Source organism: Nylanderia fulva, unplaced genomic scaffold (genome assembly GCF_048542155.1).
Source record: "Nylanderia fulva isolate GAGA-0341 unplaced genomic scaffold, ASM4854215v1 Scaffold105, whole genome shotgun sequence".
Lineage (NCBI taxonomy): Eukaryota > Metazoa > Arthropoda > Insecta > Hymenoptera > Formicidae > Nylanderia > Nylanderia fulva.
In genome coordinates, this window is record NW_028189248.1 from 64,685 (window position 1) to 87,904 (window position 23,220).

Consider the following 23,220-nt stretch of genomic DNA (forward strand, 5'->3'; position numbering starts at 1 on the left):
TTCAGCAAATTTTTTAAGTATGTCAAAATAACTACTGTCTAACAATTCGGTGTCTGTATTTAAATTAATACCATTTTTCTGTTCTTTAATGTGGATCATTTCAGATATTAGTCTTTTATGGTAGTTCTTTTCGTGATCCATAATTTTAATATTGTCCCAGTCAAATGTATGTTGTTCGTTTAGAATGTGTTCTGTGACAACCGAATGTCTAGCAGAGTCTAATTTAATATTATTTTTATGTTCTTTAAGTCTCGTTCCTAACTGTCTTTTTGTCTGTCCGACATATGTGGCGTTACAATCGTTGCAATTCAATTTATAAATAACATTAGAATTCGTGGGGCAATTATTTTTGTCCTTTTGAACTTTTATGAAGTCAGTCAATTTTTTAATGCAACGATATCCTACCACTACGTCAGGTCTTCTTATTGCTGAAGCAACTTTCTCAGATATTGATTCTATATATGGTATGACAAAATATTTAATGTTAGTATTAGTATTATTGGTATCTGTTATATTGTTATTATTAGGCTTGTTAAATTTCTTAGTTGAGAGATTTTTTAATCTGCGTTTTATTTCTGTGAAAATTAGATCAAGAGGATAACCGTTGGATAGCAAAATGTTAATAGCTTTCTCTATATTTTTTTGTGAAATTGCGGATGTGATAGTAATAAAGCTCTATCTACCAAGTTATAAATTGTTCCTATTTTATGACAAGTCGGATGATTTGAAAAAAATGAAAGTAATCTACCTGAGAATGTCTTTTTGTGATACCAATCTAAATAAATTTTATTATCTATTACTTTGATCATTATGTCTAAAAAGCTTATACAACGATTATCCTCTTTTTCCAATGTAAATTGTAGTCTATCGTTATAATTGTTGAATTCGTTCAAAACATATGTAATATTGTCAGCGGAAGTGCATAAAATAATGTCGTCTACATAACGGAAATAGAAAGTCATTTCGCAATTTAAATTACTAATTACCAATGTTTCCAAGTCCTGCATGACTATATCGGCAATGATCGGAGAAAGTGGGGAACCCATAGGAGTCCCATAAATTTGTTTGTAAGTTATGTTATTAAAAGTGAAAAATGTAGAAGTTAGTATAAATTTTATCATACCTATGAATTCATTTTTGGGAATCTTTGTGTGTGACTCTATAAAATGCCATCTATTATTGATACCGTTTAATGCAAGATCTACGGAAACATTAGTAAATAATGAAACAACGTCCAATGAAACTATTATGTCGGTATCTTGTATTGTTTTCCCTGATAAAATGTTGCATATATCAAAACTGTTATTTACAAAACTGTCCGCTCTAGGAAGGCTATCTTTTAAAATTTTATGAAAGAAAGAAGCAATATTATATAGAGAAGTATTTATTGAGGAAACTATTAATCTAAAAGGAATATTTTCCTTGTGGATCTTGGGGAGCCCATAGGCTTTAGGAAGAAGAGAGTCGCTTGAAAATAAATAATAATATTCTTTTTTGTTGATGAAGTCTTTTTTCAACCATTTTTTTAAACAAATATTGAGTTCTTTTTCTATTTTTGTTGATGGATTGTTTTTAACTATGGTATACGTAGAATCGTCTTCTAAGAGACTCTCAACTTTTTTTATATAAAATTCTTTTTCTAGTGCGACTGTAATGCTGCCTTTATCTGCTCTAGTAAATAAAATATTAGGATTTTGATTGCAGAATTTAATTGTGTCTTTATGCATGTGAAATAATTTTTCTTGTATGTCCGTTTTTTTGTCGTTATTGTTTAAAAATAATGAAAATTGTGGAATGGCAGCATTACGAATCGAAGTTAGATTTCTGATCCCATTAGAATTGCTTTCTATATCTTTGATGAATTCGTGTATAGCTACTTTTTTATTTAAGTTAACTGGGAGACTAAATTCACCTCCCAATTGTAATAGATTGGTTACATTGGGGGGAATTTTTTTATCAGTTAAATTAATAAACCATTTCTGGTTAGTTTGTTGTAAAGGGTTATGTGTAGCAAAACGAAAACTGTTGGCAGAAACAGTGTTATCAACAATATTTGTCGATGATATTGTTTTCAATTCGATAGGATCAATATTTTTAATGTACTCTGTTTCATGCGATTTACGTAGCCATAGGAATTTTTTATTGTGTATGAGATATAATTTTTGGTTGAACAAAGAAAAGGAGTTGCAATGGGTATTTAAAATCTCCTGCCAGATATAAGATGGTAAAAGATTTTGGAGAATTTGGAATTGCCTTGACCGTTTTTTATTAAGTGAGTTTAAAGTTCTATATAAATCAAATATCTCTATGTTAAGAATTTCAGTTCTGATATTATACAACAAACCACGCATCCTATTTTTTGATTTATAGTGGTAGAAAACAAATTTATTGTTACAGAAATTACGCAAATGGTTGGGAAACAAACAATATCTCTTACATTCCCTTAAAAATTTCAACTTCGACATTGCTTTAATTATCGCATAATTAAAATTTAGCCAAGATTTAAAATGTTTTAACGTTTCTAGACCAAAATAGTTATAAATAAAACTAGAATTAAAACGATGGTATTTAAACGGGTAATTAGTCCCACGCATTATAAGGCCAGCGTTTATTAAAATTAATTAATGAAAGGCTCGTATAATTTAACAAAATTAAACAAATCATATATAGTAGGCCAACTGAACGAGCAAATAAATAAGGTGTAAAAATTTTTATTAATAGTTAAATAATTAAATTAACATTCCGTTACAGAATCGATATAAATTGTAAACGTTTCGACTGCACTACAGTCTTTATCAATACATAAAAGTTAAATATTAAAATACAAAGTTAAATGTTAAAAATACAAAGTTATAATAGTTAAATATTAAAATATAAAATTGAAACGATTCTTCGCTGTTGACCAATAGATATGCAAGGCGATTGGTCTGAGATGCCAAGTTATGCGACATTTGAGCATGCTACGAATATAATACGCGAATTAAATCAATGTCAGAGAAAATTAAAAAATCTTTCAACTTACATTATCGTTTTAACAAGTCCTTTTCCCCGATATTTCAAGTGTGTGTTGCGAAGTCTGAATACCAAATGTCAAAATAGAGAGCGTGATGTATTTATTTATTACCAATGTTTTTTCTAAATTATGATTCAGCAAATTTTTTAAGTATGTCAAAATAACTACTGTCTAACAATTCGGTGTCTGTATTTAAATTAATACCATTTTTCTGTTCTTTAATGTGGATCATTTCAGATATTAGTCTTTTATGGTAGTTCTTTTCGTGATCCATAATTTTAATATTGTCCCAGTCAAATGTATGTTGTTCGTTTAGAATGTGTTCTGTGACAACCGAATGTCTAGCAGAGTCTAATTTAATATTATTTTTATGTTCTTTAAGTCTCGTTCCTAACTGTCTTTTTGTCTGTCCGACATATGTGGCGTTACAATCGTTGCAATTCAATTTATAAATAACATTAGAATTCGTGGGGCAATTATTTTTGTCCTTTTGAACTTTTATGAAGTCAGTCAATTTTTTAATGCAACGATATCCTACCACTACGTCAGGTCTTCTTATTGCTGAAGCAACTTTCTCAGATATTGATTCTATATATGGTATGACAAAATATTTAATGTTAGTATTAGTATTATTGGTATCTGTTATATTGTTATTATTAGGCTTGTTAAATTTCTTAGTTGAGAGATTTTTTAATCTGCGTTTTATTTCTGTGAAAATTAGATCAAGAGGATAACCGTTGGATAGCAAAATGTTAATAGCTTTCTCTATATTTTTTTGTGAAATTGCGGATGTGATAGTAATAAAGCTCTATCTACCAAGTTATAAATTGTTCCTATTTTATGACAAGTCGGATGATTTGAAAAAAATGAAAGTAATCTACCTGAGAATGTCTTTTTGTGATACCAATCTAAATAAATTTTATTATCTATTACTTTGATCATTATGTCTAAAAAGCTTATACAACGATTATCCTCTTTTTCCAATGTAAATTGTAGTCTATCGTTATAATTGTTGAATTCGTTCAAAACATATGTAATATTGTCAGCGGAAGTGCATAAAATAATGTCGTCTACATAACGGAAATAGAAAGTCATTTCGCAATTTAAATTACTAATTACCAATGTTTCCAAGTCCTGCATGACTATATCGGCAATGATCGGAGAAAGTGGGGAACCCATAGGAGTCCCATAAATTTGTTTGTAAGTTATGTTATTAAAAGTGAAAAATGTAGAAGTTAGTATAAATTTTATCATACCTATGAATTCATTTTTGGGAATCTTTGTGTGTGACTCTATAAAATGCCATCTATTATTGATACCGTTTAATGCAAGATCTACGGAAACATTAGTAAATAATGAAACAACGTCCAATGAAACTATTATGTCGGTATCTTGTATTGTTTTCCCTGATAAAATGTTGCATATATCAAAACTGTTATTTACAAAACTGTCCGCTCTAGGAAGGCTATCTTTTAAAATTTTATGAAAGAAAGAAGCAATATTATATAGAGAAGTATTTATTGAGGAAACTATTAATCTAAAAGGAATATTTTCCTTGTGGATCACTTTCATTTTTTTCAAATCATCCGACTTGTCATAAAATAGGAACAATTTATAACTTGGTAGATAGAGCTTTATTACTATCACATCCGCAATTTCACAAAAAAAATATAGAGAAAGCTATTAACATTTTGCTATCCAACGGTTATCCTCTTGATCTAATTTTCACAGAAATAAAACGCAGATTAAAAAATCTCTCAACTAAGAAATTTAACAAGCCTAATAATAACAATATAACAGATACCAATAATACTAATACTAACATTAAATATTTTGTCATACCATATATAGAATCAATATCTGAGAAAGTTGCTTCAGCAATAAGAAGACCTGACGTAGTGGTAGGATATCGTTGCATTAAAAAATTGACTGACTTCATAAAAGTTCAAAAGGACAAAAATAATTGCCCCACGAATTCTAATGTTATTTATAAATTGAATTGCAACGATTGTAACGCCACATATGTCGGACAGACAAAAAGACAGTTAGGAACGAGACTTAAAGAACATAAAAATAATATTAAATTAGACTCTGCTAGACATTCGGTTGTCACAGAACACATTCTAAACGAACAACATACATTTGACTGGGACAATATTAAAATTATGGATCACGAAAAGAACTACCATAAAAGACTAATATCTGAAATGATCCACATTAAAGAACAGAAAAATGGTATTAATTTAAATACAGACACCGAATTGTTAGACAGTAGTTATTTTGACATACTTAAAAAATTTGCTGAATCATAATTTAGAAAAAACATTGGTAATAAATAAATACATCACGCTCTCTATTTTGACATTTGGTATTCAGACTTCGCAACACACACTTGAAATATCGGGGAAAAGGACTTGTTAAAACGATAATGTAAGTTGAAAGATTTTTTAATTTTCTCTGACATTGATTTAATTCGCGTATTATATCCGTAGCATGCTCAAATGTCGCATAACTTGGCATCTCAGACCAATCGCCTTGCATATCTATTGGTCAACGGCGAAGAATCGTTTCAATTTTATATTTTAATATTTAACTATTATAACTTTGTATTTTTAACATTTAACTTTGTATTTTAATATTTAACTTTTATGTATTGATAAAGACTGTAGTGCAGTCGAAACGTTTACAATTTATATCGATTCTGTAACGGAATGTTAATTTAATTATTTAACTATTAATAAAAATTTTTACACCTTATTTATTTGCTCGTTCAGTTGGCCTACTATATATGATTTGTTTAATTTTGTTAAATTATACGAGCCTTTCATTAATTAATTTTAGACAAGTTAAACTTCATGATCATGAATTTATTAAATGTCGTTTGACATTTAAACATCCACAGTATAGATTAAATCTACAATATGTATTTTATTTATTGAACGATGCAAATATGCGTCAATTAAGTCGTGGAATTTTTCATAAAATTAATGTAACTAATCCGCGACTTCGTTATACAGCCGCAGAATACCTAGACGCAATGTCGAAAGAATTGTTGGAATCTAATTTGAGTACAATATTTGCCACACTTCGAAATACGGAGCAATATTGGTGTAAACCGAGAAACGATTTAAATTGTATGACGCAGCATTATGGACCTGCGACATGGTTTTTAACACTCAGTCCAAGTGAGTGGTTGTGGGAAGATTTAGGTGAATATATTCGTGAAGTAGATAAATGGCATGACGCTTCCTTAAGCGTTAGCGCACTCGTTGTTAGAGATCCAGTATCAACATCCAGGTTTCTCGATAATAAGTTTCGGGCAATGCTTGATTTCATTAGGTCTAAAGATCATCCAATTGGAGAAGTAACGCACTATTTCTGGCGACGAGAATATCAAGGTAGAGGTATACAACATTTTCACTTATTAATTTGGATTAAAAATGCACCAATTTTCGGTGAATCTACTATTGAGGAAGTTTCCAAATTTATTTCACAACATATAAGCTGCACAATACCGGATCAAAATATTTCGCCATTGTTGTACAGACGTGTTGATACGCATCAGCGACATACACATAATGATTATTGTCTTCGTTCTAAAAAAGTAGGACGTAAAGTTATTCGTCGATATCGTTTTGGATTTCCTCGTCCCATTACTGAAACTTTGAATATCAGGGATGTGGCAACTTCGATAGCCGGTAGAAAACAATTGAAACATAAAAGTAGACTTTACGATCTTCCTCGAACGGATAATGAAGGTAATATAAATGACTATAATCCTGTTCTTCTTACTGCATGGGAAGGTAATATGGATATACAATTTATTGGTGAAAAATCATTGCTGCTAACCTGGTATGTTACTAAATATATGAATAAAGCGGGAAAAAGTGAATTATCTGAGAATATTCTTGATAGTAAGGACAACAAAAACAAATCATTAGCGAGTCATCTTTGGAATATTGCTTTGCGATTTACGAATAATAGAGAATGTGGAGCTCTCGAAGCTGCTGATACATTGTTAGGTATTCCTTTGTATGGAACTGATCGAAATACAACCATCAGATGGTTAGATGTTAATCAAATACGATATAGAAAATTAAAAAATCGTAAAGAAATTGAAGCTCTTGATCCTGAATCTACAGATGTATTTTATCAATCTTTGACAGATGATCATTATCCACATAGACCAAACGAATTAGAAAATACATCTCTTTATGAATTTGCACAGTGGTACGATATCTCAAAGATCAAACCGAAAAATAAGTTTATTGAATATTATAAAATAGGTAATGGTTGTTATCTTAAACGGCGATAGCGCAGATATCTTATTAATCATTTTAGATATAATGTTAATACACAGCCGGAAAATTATTTCTTTGCGTTATTCCTTATGTTTAAACCATGGCGAAAATTAGAGGATCTTAAAAATGAATGCTACTTATACCGAATCGTTTCACAAAGTAAAACTGCATCTTGTAGAAGCATTGCAATATCATGAAAGATTAGAAAAATTACAAAAAGCATTTGAAACTGCAAAACAGTTAGTTCAGCAATGCTTAGATGACAATTTGCAAAAAGATCAGTCTCAGGATGATTCTGAAAATGCAATAGGTATTCAAAATATAGAGGCTGGTGAAGCAATGCAAGATTTTAAAGATCTTGGTGATAGAGCAATTCAAGAAATTGATGTATCTGACATGATAGTAAAATTAAATACGGATCAAAAACGAGTATTTGATAAAGTTACCAATGCTGTTGAGTCCGATAAATAAATATTACGATTATATGTTAGCGGAGGAGGTGGTACTGGAAAAAGTTTCTTAATCAAGACTATTAAATGCTGGATAAAACAAAATCTCAACAAAGATACTGCTGTAACAGCACCTACTGGTATAGCAGCATTTAATATAGATGACAAAGTGATAAATATAAGGCCAACTTATCGAGCTGAATATTCGAGATGTTCAGTCAACTACCATTTATTACATGTATAAATTATAAAACTACAGTCATTATATTAAAACTAACGCAAATTACAATCATTCTATAAACGTTTCGACCGCACGCGGTCTTCTTCAGTATAATTATTGAAATATAAATTCTTACAATTCACATAATATCGAAATTTAATTATAGTTATTCAGAATCAAGAGTTTTTGAGCAATTAACGCGTGTTTCAATCCGTCCTGTCCAACAATGTTCGCCTCGATATGATCCCTGATTTTGTTCAGATCTCGGATAGTTTCATCGTTAATATGCGAGAAATTAACCCGTTCCGTAGGCGCTGCGATTAATAAAAAATTACCGATCAACGTATGTCCAAATTATAATATGTATCCCCTACAATTGGTAGTATGCTTACCTATCATCGTTCTTCTTGACAATTTTGCTACTTATTAACAGTTATTAAGGATGACACATAACAAACCAACAATACAGAAAGACAGCTCATTTTAAACTCTACTTGATCGGAGAGCGTGCGTGTTTATATATGATCTAATATCTATGTTTTACTCGTTAATGTCCTATTTGTCCTATTATTATTTCTTGTTCGCTAATATATCCAAAATATCAAAATACGACTCGCTAAGTAACTCAGTATCTTTGTTTAAATTTAGTCCATTTTTTTGTTCCTTGATATGTAGCATCTCAGAAATGAGTCTTTTATAATAATTATTTTCGTTGTCCATGATCTTAACATTGTCCCAATTAAAAGTATGATGTTCATTTATTATGTGTTCAGAAATTACTGAATGTTTCGTTGAGTCCAACCTAATATTATTTTTATGTTCTTTTATTCGCGTCTGCAATTGCCTCTTTGTTTGGCCTACATAAGATGCATTACAATTATTGCAACTGATCTTATAAACCACATTCGAATTGCATGGATGTTTAGTTTTATCTTTCTGCGCTTTAATAATATTATCCAGTTTGTTGAGACATCTATACCCTACCATACAATTTTTATTTTTTACCGAGGAAACAATCATTTCTGAGATCCCATCTATATACGGAATGACAAAGAATTTTTTATTGACCGAGTCATTTCTTATACTTTTTGTTCTTTCTATGTTGGCCTGTCTCTCTATAATGCTCCCCTTAGATATGATGTGTTCTATCCGATGATTAATTTTGTTAAAAATCAGATCAAGAGGGTAACCATTGCTTCTGAGTATATTAATAATTAACTCCAAATTTTTATTAAAAAATAGTGGATGTGATAGCAATAGACATCTGTCTACAAGGTTATATATTATTCCAATTTTGTGGCATAATGGGTGGTTTGAATAAAATGATAACGTCCTTCCTGAGAAGGTTTCTTTTTGATACCAGTCTATATATATTTTGTTATTAATAATTTTAAGTGATAAATCTAAGAAATTCAAGCTATGGTTAACCTCTTGTTCGACCGTGAATTTAAGTCTTTCATGATAGTTGTTAAAATTATTCACAATCTGAGTCATATTAGTCATAGAGGTGGCCACTATTATGTCATCCACATAACGAAAATAAAACAAACATTCCAAATTCAACGCTTTGAGAACTGTATCCTCAAGATCTTGCATAACCAGGTCTGCAATAATTGGTGATAACGGTGACCCCATAGGGGTCCCAAACGTCTGTTTATAAATTATGTCATCAAATGTAAAATATGTAGAAGTCAATATGAATTTTATACCCCCCAAAAATTCGTTTTTCGGTATTTTAGTATTTATTCCAATGTGATCCCATCTATCGTTAATACCGTCAATCGCAAGATCCAGAGGAACGTTCGTAAACAAAGACACCACATCCAAGGAAAACATCCTATCATTCTCATCAATCTTTTTACCAGACAATATGCTGTACAAATCAAAACTATTATTAATATGACTTTTCGCTTTGGGTAGGCTAGTTCGTAAGGTGTTTTGTAAAAACGAAGCCAGCGAGTATAGAGCTGTATCAACCGATGAAACTATGATTCTAACTGGATAGTTTTCCTTATGGATTTTAGGTAATCCATACGCTTTTGGAAGGAGAGAATCACTACAACGTAATTTATAATATTCGTTTTTTGAAATATAATCTTCCTTAAGCCATCTCTTCAACAAATCATTCAAATCGTTCTCTATTTTTTTGCACGGATTTTTTTTAACAATAGTGTAAGTGTTGACATCTTTTAAAACGTTTTCCATTTTGTTAATATAATGAGATCTTTCCATTGCCACCGTAGCATTACCCTTGTCCGCGCGTGTGAATAGAACATTCGGATTGTCTTTACAAAATTTTATTAAATCTCTGTGTGCACCAAGTAATTTTTGTTGACTTACGTCATTTTTATCCTTCGTGTTCAGAAGTTGTGCAAATTTTGGAACCGCGATATTTCTGATCGTTGTGAGATTATTAATATTATTTCGTTTGCTATTACTCTCTATGTCCTTGATGAATTCATGTATCGCTGTTTTTTTACTAATATTCGGAAGACAGAATTTATCACCCATTTGCAACAGATTAGAAACGTTAGGCGGAATGTCTGTGTTGGAAAGATTAACAAACCATTTTTTATTAGTATTTTCCAAAGGGTTAATTGTATCATTGAGAAATTTATTGGCTTCTATGTGTATATTGATCTCCTTGGCATCATTAGTGATTGCCCTGAGAGAATTTTGTGATATTTTCGTCGGTTGTGAAGTTTCAAAATGTAAAGAACAATGTATATCTATAGGTTTGATGCTGTTGATATACTTATAGTGTTGTTTTCTCTTAAGCCAATTGAATTTCTTTTCGTGTGCAGTAACCAATCTGTTGTGGCAATTTTTAAAAGCAATGTTATGATGTTCGAAAATTCTATTCCACGCGAGTACAGGTAAACGATTAAATAACCCGCTGGTGAGATGAAAAATCCTATTTTGTAATGACTCTACCTGTCTATGCAAATCAAAGATTTCAATGCTCATCGCATTTGTTTTGAATTTGTACAACATACTATCTAGTCTTCTGATCGATCTGTGATGAAAAACGTTAAATTTAATGCGGCAAAAACCTTCTAAATGTGTAGGAAAAATATCGCCATTTTTACAATTTCTTAAAAATTACAATTTTGCTCTCGCTCTTATTAACAAGTAATTCGCATTAATCCATTGTTTAAAATAATCTGCGGTTATTCTTCCAAAAACTCTATGAATAAAATTAAAATTAAAATAGTAATCAGTCCGTTTTGTGTTAAATTGACGCATTGTAAGGCCAGCGTATATTAAAAATAAATTAATACAATTGTCGCTCGTATATTGAAAACAAAGTGATAAATATAAGGCCAACTTATCGAGCTGAATATTCGAGATGTTCAGTCAACTACCATTTATTACATGTATAAATTATAAAACTACAGTCATTATATTAAAACTAACGCAAATTACAATCATTCTATAAACGTTTCGACCGCACGCGGTCTTCTTCAGTATAATTATTGAAATATAAATTCTTACAATTCACATAATATCGAAATTTAATTATAGTTATTCAGAATCAAGAGTTTTTGAGCAATTAACGCGTGTTTCAATCCGTCCTGTCCAACAATGTTCGCCTCGATATAATCCCTGATTTTGTTCAGATCTCGGATAGTTTCCTTGGATGTGGTGTCTTTGTTTACGAACGTTCCTCTGGATCTTGCGATTGACGGTATTAACGATAGATGGGATCACATTGGAATAAATACTAAAATACCGAAAAACGAATTTTTGGGGGGTATAAAATTCATATTGACTTCTACATATTTTACATTTGATGACATAATTTATAAACAGACGTTTGGGACCCCTATGGGGTCACCGTTATCACCAATTATTGCAGACCTGGTTATGCAAGATCTTGAGGATACAGTTCTCAAAGCGTTGAATTTGGAATGTTTGTTTTATTTTCGTTATGTGGATGACATAATAGTGGCCACCTCTATGACTAATATGACTCAGATTGTGAATAATTTTAACAACTATCATGAAAGACTTAAATTCACGGTCGAACAAGAGGTTAACCATAGCTTGAATTTCTTAGATTTATCACTTAAAATTATTAATAACAAAATATATATAGACTGGTATCAAAAAGAAACCTTCTCAGGAAGGACGTTATCATTTTATTCAAACCACCCATTATGCCACAAAATTGGAATAATATATAACCTTGTAGACAGATGTCTATTGCTATCACATCCACTATTTTTTAATAAAAATTTGGAGTTAATTATTAATATACTCAGAAGCAATGGTTACCCTCTTGATCTGATTTTTAACAAAATTAATCATCGGATAGAACACATCATATCTAAGGGGAGCATTATAGAGAGACAGGCCAACATAGAAAGAACAAAAAGTATAAGAAATGACTCGGTCAATAAAAAATTCTTTGTCATTCCGTATATAGATGGGATCTCAGAAATGATTGTTTCCTCGGTAAAAAATAAAAATTGTATGGTAGGGTATAGATGTCTCAACAAACTGGATAATATTATTAAAGCGCAGAAAGATAAAACTAAACATCCATGCAATTCGAATGTGGTTTATAAGATCAGTTGCAATAATTGTAATGCATCTTATGTAGGCCAAACAAAGAGGCAATTGCAGACGCGAATAAAAGAACATAAAAATAATATTAGGTTGGACTCAACGAAACATTCAGTAATTTCTGAACACATAATAAATGAACATCATACTTTTAATTGGGACAATGTTAAGATCATGGACAACGAAAATAATTATTATAAAAGACTCATTTCTGAGATGCTACATATCAAGGAACAAAAAAATGGACTAAATTTAAACAAAGATACTGAGTTACTTAGCGAGTCGTATTTTGATATTTTGGATATATTAGCGAACAAGAAATAATAATAGGACAAATAGGACATTAACGAGTAAAACATAGATATTAGATCATATATAAACACGCACGCTCTCCGATCAAGTAGAGTTTAAAATGAGCTGTCTTTCTGTATTGTTGGTTTGTTATGTGTCATCCTTAATAACTGTTAATAAGTAGCAAAATTGTCAAGAAGAACGATGATAGGTAAGCATACTACCAATTGTAGGGGATACATATTATAATTTGGACATACGTTGATCGGTAATTTTTTATTAATCGCAGCGCCTACGGAACGGGTTAATTTCTCGCATATTAACGATGAAACTATCCGAGATCTGAACAAAATCAGGGATCATATCGAGGCGAACATTGTTGGACAGGACGGATTGAAACACGCGTTAATTGCTCAAAAACTCTTGATTCTGAATAACTATAATTAAATTTCGATATTATGTGAATTGTAAGAATTTATATTTCAATAATTATACTGAAGAAGACCGCGTGCGGTCGAAACGTTTATAGAATGAGTGTAATTTGCGTTAGTTTTAATATAATGTCTGTAGTTTTATAATTTATACATGTAATAAATGGTAGTTGACTGAACATCTCGAATATTCAGCTCGATAAGTTGGCCTTATATTTATCACTTTGTTTTCAATATACGAGCGACAATTGTATTAATTTATTTTTAATATAGATGGTTTGACAGTTCATAGATTGCTTCAATTACCCGTTGAACATGGTCAAACTCCTAAGTATAAACAATTATCTGATTGTGTATTAAAAGTTTTACGAACAGATCTTAAAGATGTTATTCTTTTCGTAATTGATGAAGTGTCAATGATATTTAATTTGACTTTAATATATATTCATCTTCGATTGTCTCAAATATTTGACACTAGTGATTGCGATAATGGTTGGTTTGGTCGAAAGCACATTCTTTTATTCGGAGATTTGCTTCAACTACCTCCCGTACACGATGATCCTATTTTTAAATATTTATTGAATGAAAAAGTTGCTAAATATCTTGGTTCCATAAATGCGGTTAATTTATGGACTACATTATTTGAGTATGATGAATTGATAATTAATATGCGTCAGCAAGGAGATAACACTTATCGTGAGTTATTGTTAAGAATTCGTATCGGTTTATTAACAAAATCTGATGGTAAGATTCTAGAGAGTAGAAAAATATCTTTTAAAGCTGATTCTTTCGAATCTAGATTAAATGAATTATGTGATTTTATTAACAGTTTATCATCGGACACTGTTTGTTTATTTCCTACTTGTAATATGTGTGATGTCCTTAATAATGCAATGTTAAGTCGCATTACTTCCAAAGAAATATTATTAATTGCTGAAGATACGATTGATTGTACATCATATGTAAAAAAAGAAAGTATTAAAAGTATTGTCAAATAACGATGATGATAGTTCTTGAACAGCTGGACTTTCAAAACAAATTACAATTAAAATTGGAGCAAAAGTTATGATTCGGCGTAACATCGATGCCAGTTTGGGTCTTGTAAACGGTACAATTGCTAAAGTAATTTCAATTGTACGAGAAACATCTACTGATGACGTAGAAAAGATTAAACTTCTTTTACCATCAGGTTTAGAATATGAAATTGAAAGAGTAACGGCTAAATTTCAGGTATTGGATAGAGCGTATGTGATTCGAAAACAATTTCCATTATCTTTAAGTTATGGCATCACTATTCATAAAAGCCAAGGATTAAGTTTGCAAAGTGTTGTTATGGATATTGGCAACTCTGTATTTAGTTGTGGTCAAATTTATGTTGCCTTGTCGCGAGTAACATCTCTAGAAGGAGTGCATTTAATAAACTTTGATCCTTCAGCAGTAATAGCTAACGAAAAAGCTATTATTAAATATAATCGTTTAAAACAGATATACAATCCGAAAGCAGAAATGATTGCTGTGTCAAAAGAACGTTGTCGTAAAGTAAAAGATGTTCCATGGGCGTTACCAAAAATAGTTACTTCTGTTCAAAAATCAAATTCAGATCGAAAAATTCAACATACGGTTTCAAATAAAAGAATTTAAAGCACTGCTTGGATCATACGTGGTTTTCAGAATACAGACAAGATTTCATGTTATGCAAATACAGTATTGCAATGTTTATTACATTTAAATATTATTAGGCAGCAGTTGATTAATTGCGATAAAACAGACGTTTTACGTATATTAATGCATCGATATGAAAATGGAATGCGTAATCTAAATACATATGCAATACGGCAATGTTTAGGAGAATATTTTTTGAGTATGGTAAGACGAAACGCGTACGATTTTCTTACGGCACTTTGCGAAAAATATGATTGCATTACAAATTTGATACAACATCAAGTAACTTCTATCAAGCGATGCAAAACATGTGGTAATACAAAAACTATTGTTGAAAATAATATTGCTATTTCAATTTCCTTTGATAATTTAAAGAAAAAAAGTTGTAATCTTAATAAATTATTAAATTCTACATTTTTACATTGGTTTCACTTACACAACGAATCATGTGAATATTGTACTGGAACTGATCAAATATTTAAAAATGAAGTAACATTAACAAGAGAAATAATTGTTATTCGTTTAATACTATTTTTAGCACAAGATGGTAAATTAATAAAAGCAGAAAACAAATTTAATTTATGTGCTGTTCTAACAACTAAAGTATTAATAGCGGGACAATTGTACAAGACGATGAGTGCTATACTTTATGATAGTTCGTGCATCGATGAAGGTCATTATGTAAGCATATGTAGAGAAGGACTATCTAATATTTGGATCGAAATAGATGATGCAGAAGTAAAAAAGAGACAGTGGCCTAGAGGTGCTAAAGATGTTTATATAATATTTTTACAAAAAATAGGTAATAAATAATACTAATTCGATATAAAATAAAGTAGTTATAAAATTATTCCTAAATAGATTTTTATAATATCAAGTTTATGACTATTACTATTTAATTATTTAATATTTTATTTCGATTAGTCCTATATAAAAAAAGGTTTCGTAATATATTAGCAATTTCATGACAACGCTTTACATTCTGCATTATTCGTGAAGTGCAAAAAAATATTTTTTACTTAAAATACAAGATAGTTATCTATAATAAGCAAAGAGAACCGTCGTATTTTGAAATATGACGGGGGTGGTGGCGATTCTTTGCTTATTTATGTAAAGATGCTTATCATATACAAAAATGAATGATATAATCTCTAAAAACTCACCTTTAAAAAAAGGTAAAAAAAGGCGACCAGTTAAGGGCACGCCATTAACAAAAATTATCCATTGCAAACCTATGTGGAATCCTATGAAAAATTAACCATTGCAAATCCATGTAGAATTGTATTAAAAATTATCCATTGCAAACTTATGTAGAATCCTACATTCCAAACCCATGTACAATAGAATTGTATGAAAAATTATCGATTATAAACCCATGTACAATCGTAACAAAAGTAATGAAATAAAAAAAAATTGCGACAAGTGAAAGTAGAAACTTGTACCAGTGGAAAATTAAAGTTGCAGACATATATAGAGTCGTATAATGAATCAGTAAAAATTTAAATTTGAAAATGTAGAATCGTACATAAAAAAACTTATCTTTTAAAAAAAAAAGATAAACAAGATGCCAAGTCCATGCGCCATGTGAAAAAGTGTTAAACAAAAAAGTATTTTTAAATAAAAAAATATATCAATTGAAAAAAATTTATGTTCTAAAATTAATATCTCTACAAAAAATAATGTCCAAAAATTGCGCGAATAAATAAACATTTTTATAAAAAATTAAAATTTAAAATTAATTAATGAAAGGCTCGTATAAATTAAACAAAATTAAACAATCATATATAGTAGGCCAACTAAACGAGCAAATAAATAAGATGTAAAAATTTTTTTATTAATAGTTAAATCATTAAATTAACATTCCGTTACAGAATCGATATAAATTGTAAACGTTTCGACTGCACTACAGTCTTTATCAATACATAAAAATTAAATATTAAAATATAAAGTTAGATGTTAAAAATACATAGTTAGTTAAATATTAAAATATAAAATTGAAACGATTCTTCGCTGTTGACCAATAGATATGCAAGGCGATTGGTCTGAGATGCCAAGTTATGCGACATTTGAGCTGCTACGGATATAATACGCGAATTAAATCAATGTCAGAGAAAATTAAAAAATCTTTCAACTTACATTATCGTTTTAACAAGTCCTTTTCCCCGATATTTCAAGTGTGTGTTGCGAAGTCTGAATACCAAATGTCAAAATAGAGAGCGTGATGTATTTATTTATTACCAATGTTTTTTCTAAATTAGGATTCAGCAAATTTTTTAAGTATGTCAAAATAACTACTGTCTAACAATTCGGTGTCTGTATTTAAATTAATTCCATTTTTCTGTTCTTTAATGTGGATCATTTCAGATATTAGTCTTTTATGGTAATTCTTTTCATGATCCATAATTTTAATATTGTCCCAGTCAAATATATGTTGTTCGTTTAGAATGTGTTCCGTGATAACCGAATGTCTAGCAGAGTCTAATTTAATATTATTTTTATGTTCTTTAAGTCTCGTTCCTAACTGTCTTTTTGTCTGTCCGACATATGTGGCGTCACAATCGTTGCAATTCAATTTGTAAATAACGTTAGAATTCGTGGGGCAATTATTTTTGTCCTTTTGAACTTTTATGAAGTCATTTAATTTTTTAATGCAACGATATCCTACCACTACGTCAGGTCTTCTTATTGCTGAAGCAACTTTCTCAGCTATTGATTCTATATATGGTATGACAAAATATTTAATGTTAGTATTAGTATTATTGGTATCTGTTATATTGTTATTATTAGGCTTGTTAAATTTCTTAGTTGAGAGATTTTTTAATCTGCGTTTTATTTCTGTGAAAATTAGATCAAGAGGATAACCGTTGGATAGCAAAATGTTAATAGCTTTCTCTATATTTTTTTGTGAAATTGCGGATGTGATAGTAATAAAGATCTATCTACCAAGTTATAAATTGTTCCTATTTTATGACAAGTCGGATGATTTGAAAAAAATGAAAGTAATCTACTTGAGAATGTCTTTTTGTGATACCAATCTAAATAAATTTTGTTATCTATTACTTTGATCATTATGTCTAAAAAGCTTATACAACGATTATCCTCCTTTTCCAATGTAAATTGTAGTCGATCGTTATAATTGTTGAATTCGTTCAAAACATATGTAATATTGTCAGCGGAAGTGCATAAAATAATGTCGTCTACATAACGGAAATAGAAAGTCATTTCGCAATTTAAATTACTAATTACTAATGTTTCCAAGTCCTGCATGACTATATCGGCAATGATCGGAGAAAGTGGGGAACCCATAGGAGTCCCATAAATTTGTTTGTAAGTTATGTTATTAAAAGTGAAAAATGTAGAAGTTAATATAAATTTTATCATACCTATGAATTCATTTTTGGGAATCTTTGTGTGTGACTCTATAAAATGCCATCTATTATTGATACCGTTTAATGCAAGATCTACGGAAACATTAGTAAATAATGAAACAACGTCCAATGAAGCTATTATGTCGGTATCTTGTATTGTTTTCCCTGATAAAATTTAAAAACTTATGCAAATTTAAAATTAATATAAAATAAAAAGAAATAAAAAAATTTTAGTTAAAAAAACTGGGCGCGCTGCTAAGTTTCAAAATTACAATGCACCTTAAAGTAACATTAATTAATTTAAACACAAAACATATTTTAACTGCAATGAGTTTAAAAGTAACAATTTAATTTTAATATTATTAGAATATTATTTAACAGCGCGCCAAGTTTTTTTAACTAAAATTTTTTTATTTCTTTTTATTTTATATTAATTTTAAATTTGCATAAGTTTTTAAATTTTAATTTTTTATAAAAATGTTTATTTATTCGCGCAATTTTTGGACATTACTTTTTGTAGAGATATTAATTTTAGAACATAAATTTTTTTCAATTGATATATTTTTTTATTTAAAAATACTTTTTTGTTTAACACTTTTTCACATGGCGCATGGACTTGGCATCTTGTTTATCTTTTTTTTTTTAAAATAAGTTTTTTATGGTACGATTCTACATTTTCAAATTTAAATTTTTACTGATTCATTATACGACTCTATATATGTCTGCAACTTTAATTTTCCACTGGTACAAGTTTCTACTTTCACTTGTCGTAATTTTTTTTTATTTCATTACTTTTGTTACGATTGTACATGGGTTTATAATCGATAATTTTTCATACAATTCTATTGTACATGGGTTTGCAATGTAGGATTCTACATAAGTTTGCAATGGATAATTTTTAATACAATTCTACATGGGTTTGCAATGATTAATTTTTCATAGGATTCTACATGGATTTGCAATGGTTAATTTTTCATAGGATTCCACATAGGTTTGCAATGGATAATTTTTGTTAATGGCGTGCCCTTAACTGGTCGCCTTTTTTTACCTTTTTTTAAAAGTGAGTTTTTAGAGATTAAAAATACTGTCATTCTCTCATTAATTTATTATAATTTCTGGCATATGTATTAAAAAGTATATATGGACAACAAATTATTTTAATAATAATATATCACAGCGTGGCCAGTAGACTTGGTCTACGTTGCGAAATTGTAGGACTCGATGGTCGATCAGAACTACCCCCCTGTATATATTGGATATCAATATAGTAAGTAGTATAAAATTAAATTTGGAATTATTTAAATCTTTGAAAAAGTATTTTCACTTTCTACATACACAAGTGCGCATAATAGATAAATAATTTTTTTTGCTTTGTAGTGACACGATTAATCCAGAAAATAAAAGATGTTTTAGTATAACTTTTGGGAAATTCCCGGATTGTCTTGTCAATAAACTGTATGAGTTTAATTCGTGGCATGTATATAAACTTCCTTGCTTTAATATGGACGAATGCTTTGATATAGTATCACGATGTCAGATGCGAGACGAGTTAATGCTAAGAGTTGCGGATTTGACATACCACTATAACACTTCTCAGATTAAGCAGCGTAATAGGATTGATCTACGTAATACGTAAAAGAGAATTTAAAGTATGTTTGCACTATACACGCCGCGTGCATTAAAAGATATTATAATAGTAATAAAAAATGTCTCTCCTTTCTCTTTGATACGTACAGCTATATACACATATGAGTTATAATTATTTATAATTTAACAATAAGTGTAATTAAATTTGCTATAAGTGTTATCATTTAAGAATTAAATGATAAGAGTGATAAATAAAAGTATAATATTAATCTTTTCAGATAAAAAGGCTTCGTTTAAAAAAAACAGGGCATTTCATTAGAACAGAAGACGTAAAGTTTGGGGTAGGAATGATCGTAACACATCGTAATGAGTGCAATAATTGCGACGGCGTCATAATCAGATGGGATCGTCATACAGACAGATGTTTTGAAATTTTTACACCCGATCTATAGATTATTACGACGGATGGTCTGCAGTAAATCATACAACAGAAATAGATTTCTTGCCGTTGAATCATTGTCACAATTATGAGTTTATAAAGCGACAAACAAATTATATTATTCTTACCGATAATGATAAAATATGTTACGTGAATGAAGGTATGAATATATTATATATCATATTGAACATGTTTTATTGAACATTATATATTTGTTTATTCTACGAACATTTTATTTCTTTTTATAATTCGGTTTTTACTGATTTTGCAGTTATAATACATTTCATTTATTAATTTGTTTATTATTTGTTTTACTTTTCGTACATTGTTTCTTATTTATATTTTTTTTATTTTAGACAATCTCACATTAACATCGCCAAAATGGATGGATAATTACGAAATTGGTCGCTATTTTTGTAAATTCGAAAATACGCATTACGTACCAAATGAAATGCTAACAAAACTTTACCCCGAAGACGTCGCTATAATTACACAGAGGACAAAATATGTAAATTAATATTATGAATAACATGCAATATTTAGGAGAAAACTTTCAGAATTTTATAAAACTAAATATTATAAAATTTTATAAAACTAAATATTATATAGTAAACTATGACATAATTATAGTGTAAATTCTGTCACTATAATAGCTTTATAAAATTACGCTAGTAACACATATAAGTAATATCACATGATATTAAGCTGCTTTATTTTGCCGCGCGCTTTTTTTATGTACTATATAGAGCAACGAAAGCGCGCGCTACGTGCTATTTCTCAATTTTATATATTAACTTTTAATACTTAAGAACTTGCCAAAAATACATTTTACCTATAATATTAGTTTTACTTTTCTAATATTAATTTTATTTTTCCTTATATTAGTTTTATTTTTCCTCTAATATTAGTTTTATTTTTCCTAATATTAGTATTATAATTTTTAATATTAGTTTTATTTATGAAAAATTTTCTTTTTGTTCTGAATTGAGGAATAATAATAAGTAATAAATCGCCGGGAAACGACTATTGTGTCTTGAATTTGCGAACTCATTTGTTTTGCTACTACATGTTCGATGACTCTCGTCTTGGACTAAATTCCATTTCAGATAAAAGTACAGAATGCGAGGAAAATGTAGGTAAAAGTTCGAGCTCGGCAAGATGAATTACATCTCTCGAATATGCGTCTTAACTCGTTTATTAATGTCAGTAATAGGTATTTTGTATCAACGAGTTGTTGGTTTTCAGCCATTACAATTTAGCCTGCAGCTGTATTTCGGAGCCACCAATTGTGTGGCGGATTCACACAGGAACAGAGTATTTAGTATATAAATTATAGTCTTTATTCTTAATATAATTGTACACTAGTATCACAGGTGTTACTTGCTTGATAGACTTACGAAAGTTGAGTGTCCTTATCTTTTTCGGAAAACGTGGTAAGTACATAGATAGGTAAGTACATAGATAGGTAAGTACGTCGAACGCAGTGATTGGCTGCGATCTGGACGCCTCTTTTTCAATGCTGTATAATTAATTGACTACATTCAATAATATAAACAATAAAATTTTTGTTTTTAAATGTCAAAATACATATATAATATACATGAATTTATAAAAAAATTAATGGACACAATCTACAGCAGTTAAATAATAAAATATTGTCTATACTATTATTTTTTCCTGCCATTTATATATTATACGATTTTATATACGATTTTAAAAAGTTAAAACAAAACGATACGAAAGCGATTTAGATAATTTTTAATAAATTAAATTTAATTTTTATTTTGCAATATATAAGACATTTCAAAATATCGACAATAAGAATATTATACATTATTTATACATACTACATACTTGATATATATTTTTGTGTAGAAATTGTGGCAAAATTTTTCTCTGATTCCCAAAAAGCTAAGTTTGATTCCAAGGTATTTCTATTGCTTATTTTACAACTGTCAAATTGTTAATCTTCACAATAACAGTTGCTTGATACTATAATTTTAATTCGTCGAATTTCTATTATTATACATAATTTTAATTCGCCGAGTTTCTATAATATACATCATTTTAATTCGCTGAATTTCTATTATGTAAATAATTTTAATTCGCCGAATTTCTATTGTGTACATAATTTTAATACCCAAATTTCTATCATGTATATAATTTTAATTTATTGAATTTCTATTATGTACATAATTTTAATTTGCCGAATTTCTATTTGTATTGTTTGAGAACTATTTTGTATAAATGTATCTCTTTATATATTTTTTCTCATTTTGTTTAGTTTAATCGAATATATAATTACGTGCGCAAAGCGAAGGTGTATTAGTCTTTGATAATAAAACTTTACAAATTGCAACACATATATAAAATGATTATTACAATGCATGCATAGAAATATATTTATTAATTACGTGATTCATAAAAATCAATATATAAATTTTTAATAAAAAACAAAAAAAATATAATTTTCTACAAAAATCTTTCGATCAAAATATCCGCGCTTTCATCTGATTAAAGGTACATTCTGTTTCATGCATAATGTATCATTTATTTTTGTTTAATATTTAGTGAACAACATGGATAATTGATGCATTATCCGCATCATGTATGAAACGGATTGTACCCTAATACATATCTCATATGTTCATTATGCTGCGCGGTTCGCGCGGGACTGCTTCACGTGCGGAGTATCGCGAGCGCGTTTTTCCTTATTGATAATAATAAAATATGGTACGTAAGCGAAGGTATAAATATATTATAGGTATATCATATTAAACGCGTTATTTAAAATAATATATTAAACTTTTTAATTAAAATTATATATTTGTTTATTCTACAAACATATTTTGTTTCTTTTTATAATTCAGCTTTTTATTGATTTTACATT

The 23,220-nt window shown here is 29.3% G+C and overlaps 1 protein-coding gene, 1 long non-coding RNA gene and 1 pseudogene across 2 annotated transcripts; all 3 read left to right on the forward strand.

The window, feature by feature from the left end:
* Nucleotides 1–6,013: 6,013 nt before the first annotated feature.
* Nucleotides 6,014–18,674, forward strand: LOC114935132 (uncharacterized; annotated as a pseudogene).
* On the forward strand, nucleotides 14,276–15,243 carry LOC146725074 (ATP-dependent DNA helicase PIF1-like). The gene has a single exon (XM_085484726.1). The coding sequence runs from the start codon at nucleotides 14,340–14,342 to the stop codon at nucleotides 14,913–14,915; it is 576 nt and encodes a 191-aa protein (XP_085340852.1). The 5' UTR covers nucleotides 14,276–14,339; the 3' UTR covers nucleotides 14,916–15,243.
* Nucleotides 18,675–19,447: 773 nt separating the features above from the next.
* Nucleotides 19,448–21,154, forward strand: LOC114935131 (uncharacterized). Its single transcript, XR_003820434.2, has 4 exons — nucleotides 19,448–19,571; nucleotides 19,682–19,953; nucleotides 20,170–20,490; nucleotides 20,687–21,154. It is a non-coding gene; the product is annotated as an uncharacterized LOC114935131 (long non-coding RNA).
* The last annotated feature ends 2,066 nt before the right edge of the window (nucleotides 21,155–23,220 follow it).